The 1,351-nt window shown below is 54.8% G+C and overlaps 1 gene segment (V, D, J or C); it reads left to right on the top strand.

The window, feature by feature from the left end:
• The window catches only part of LOC113980184, a 1,147-nt gene extending 243 nt beyond the window's left edge, over window positions 1-904 (top strand). The window contains 1 exon segment of the V gene segment in view: window positions 564-904. Coding sequence covers window positions 564-904 — 341 coding nt within the window.
• The last annotated feature ends 447 nt before the right edge of the window (window positions 905-1,351 follow it).

Below are 1,351 nucleotides of genomic sequence, written 5' to 3'. Positions count from 1 at the left end.
CTGGCGGGGAGCGGGGCTGGCGGCACTGGCCGCAGTTCTGCTCGGTGCGCAGGGCTGGCGGCCGGGGACAGTGGGGGCGGCGGCTGGGGCTGGGGTGGCCGTGCATATCCCTAGAGGTCACCGTCCTGCCTAGCAGTTCCTTCGCAGAGCTCTGCCTCCGTACTAACCTCCCGTGCGTCCCTCCCTCTGGTCCACAAAGCATTCCCTCGGAACACTCATCGTTCTTTTCTTTGTCGAGCCGTTCCTGTTTCCTTACTTTACTTTCTGTCTTTCAGAGAACTCCTGCAGTCCGTCCTTCCTTCCCCTTTCCTACTTTTTTTCTCTCTTTGCTTTGCTTATTCCCGCAGCTTTCCATTCTTCACTGACTCCACCAATCCACCTCTCTCTACCCGCACTCATCACTTCAGCAAATACTAATGGACACTTCCACTACTGCACACCTTAAAATCCGCTTGAAATTCTTCTCCGTATGGTCCTGACTGCTTCTGTGCCCCTAGTACTGGGAAACAAGATCCAGTGTAAAAAGCAATTCTGACGGTTTTTCTTCCTTATGTCCCTGCCAGTGGCGGCAGGCAGAGCCCAGGTGAAGCAGGACCCGCTGCTAGAGACGACCGAGGGCAGTGAAATCACCCTCAAGTGCTCAAACGCTAACATAGGAATCAGTGATTTTATCCATTTCTACCGGCAGCTCCCGGGCCACAACACCGAACTCCCGGTACGCGCTTCTGAAGTGTCCAGAGAGCGGCGGGCTTCAGCGTGGCGGCTGACGGTGTCGGGAGATCGTCGTTGGACAGTCCTCTGTCTCTCCGGGCCCCGTCATGGGGAGGCGGCGCTCTACTCCTGCGCCCTGGCGATCACAGACTCATTGACACCTTCGTCCTCGCAGGTTTTAGAAGTTTCCTGAGAAATACGCAACTAAGTTAATTGTTTCTACAGCAGACTAAAGTAGCGTCCCTGTGAAAATTGTTTTTCATTCTTACAGAGAGCACGGATTCTATTATTTCTCTGAACCACAGAGAGTTTAGCAAAGAAATATCCCTCCGGCTCAGCAGCGTAGGCTCAGCCTCTCCTTACCTGTCCCGGGAAGCATCCTTGCGGGCAGCAGGGACAAAGACTCTTGGCCTTTTGTCGGGGGCTGCGGCACCAGCGTTACGGCGAGGCAGTGCATGGGAGAAGAACCTTCCCCAGAGTTAGCTCGGACGTTGCATGGCATCGCCCACCTGCTTTGCACTTCTAGAGATGCAGTCTCTGTATGTGAGCTCTGCTCTGTCCCTCCTTCTCCTCCGCTTGCTCAGAGGACCAGGGAGCAGCATTTCACACCTGAACTGGATGTGCTGGAATCAGCACATCT

The sequence above is a fragment of the Neopelma chrysocephalum genome, unplaced genomic scaffold, assembly GCF_003984885.1.
Source record: "Neopelma chrysocephalum unplaced genomic scaffold, ASM398488v2 Primary Assembly neopelma1_92908, whole genome shotgun sequence".
In the NCBI taxonomy this organism is placed as follows: Eukaryota; Metazoa; Chordata; class Aves; order Passeriformes; family Pipridae; genus Neopelma; species Neopelma chrysocephalum.
The sequence above is the reverse complement of the archived record's forward strand: the minus strand, read 5'-3'. Positions and strand labels throughout refer to the sequence as shown.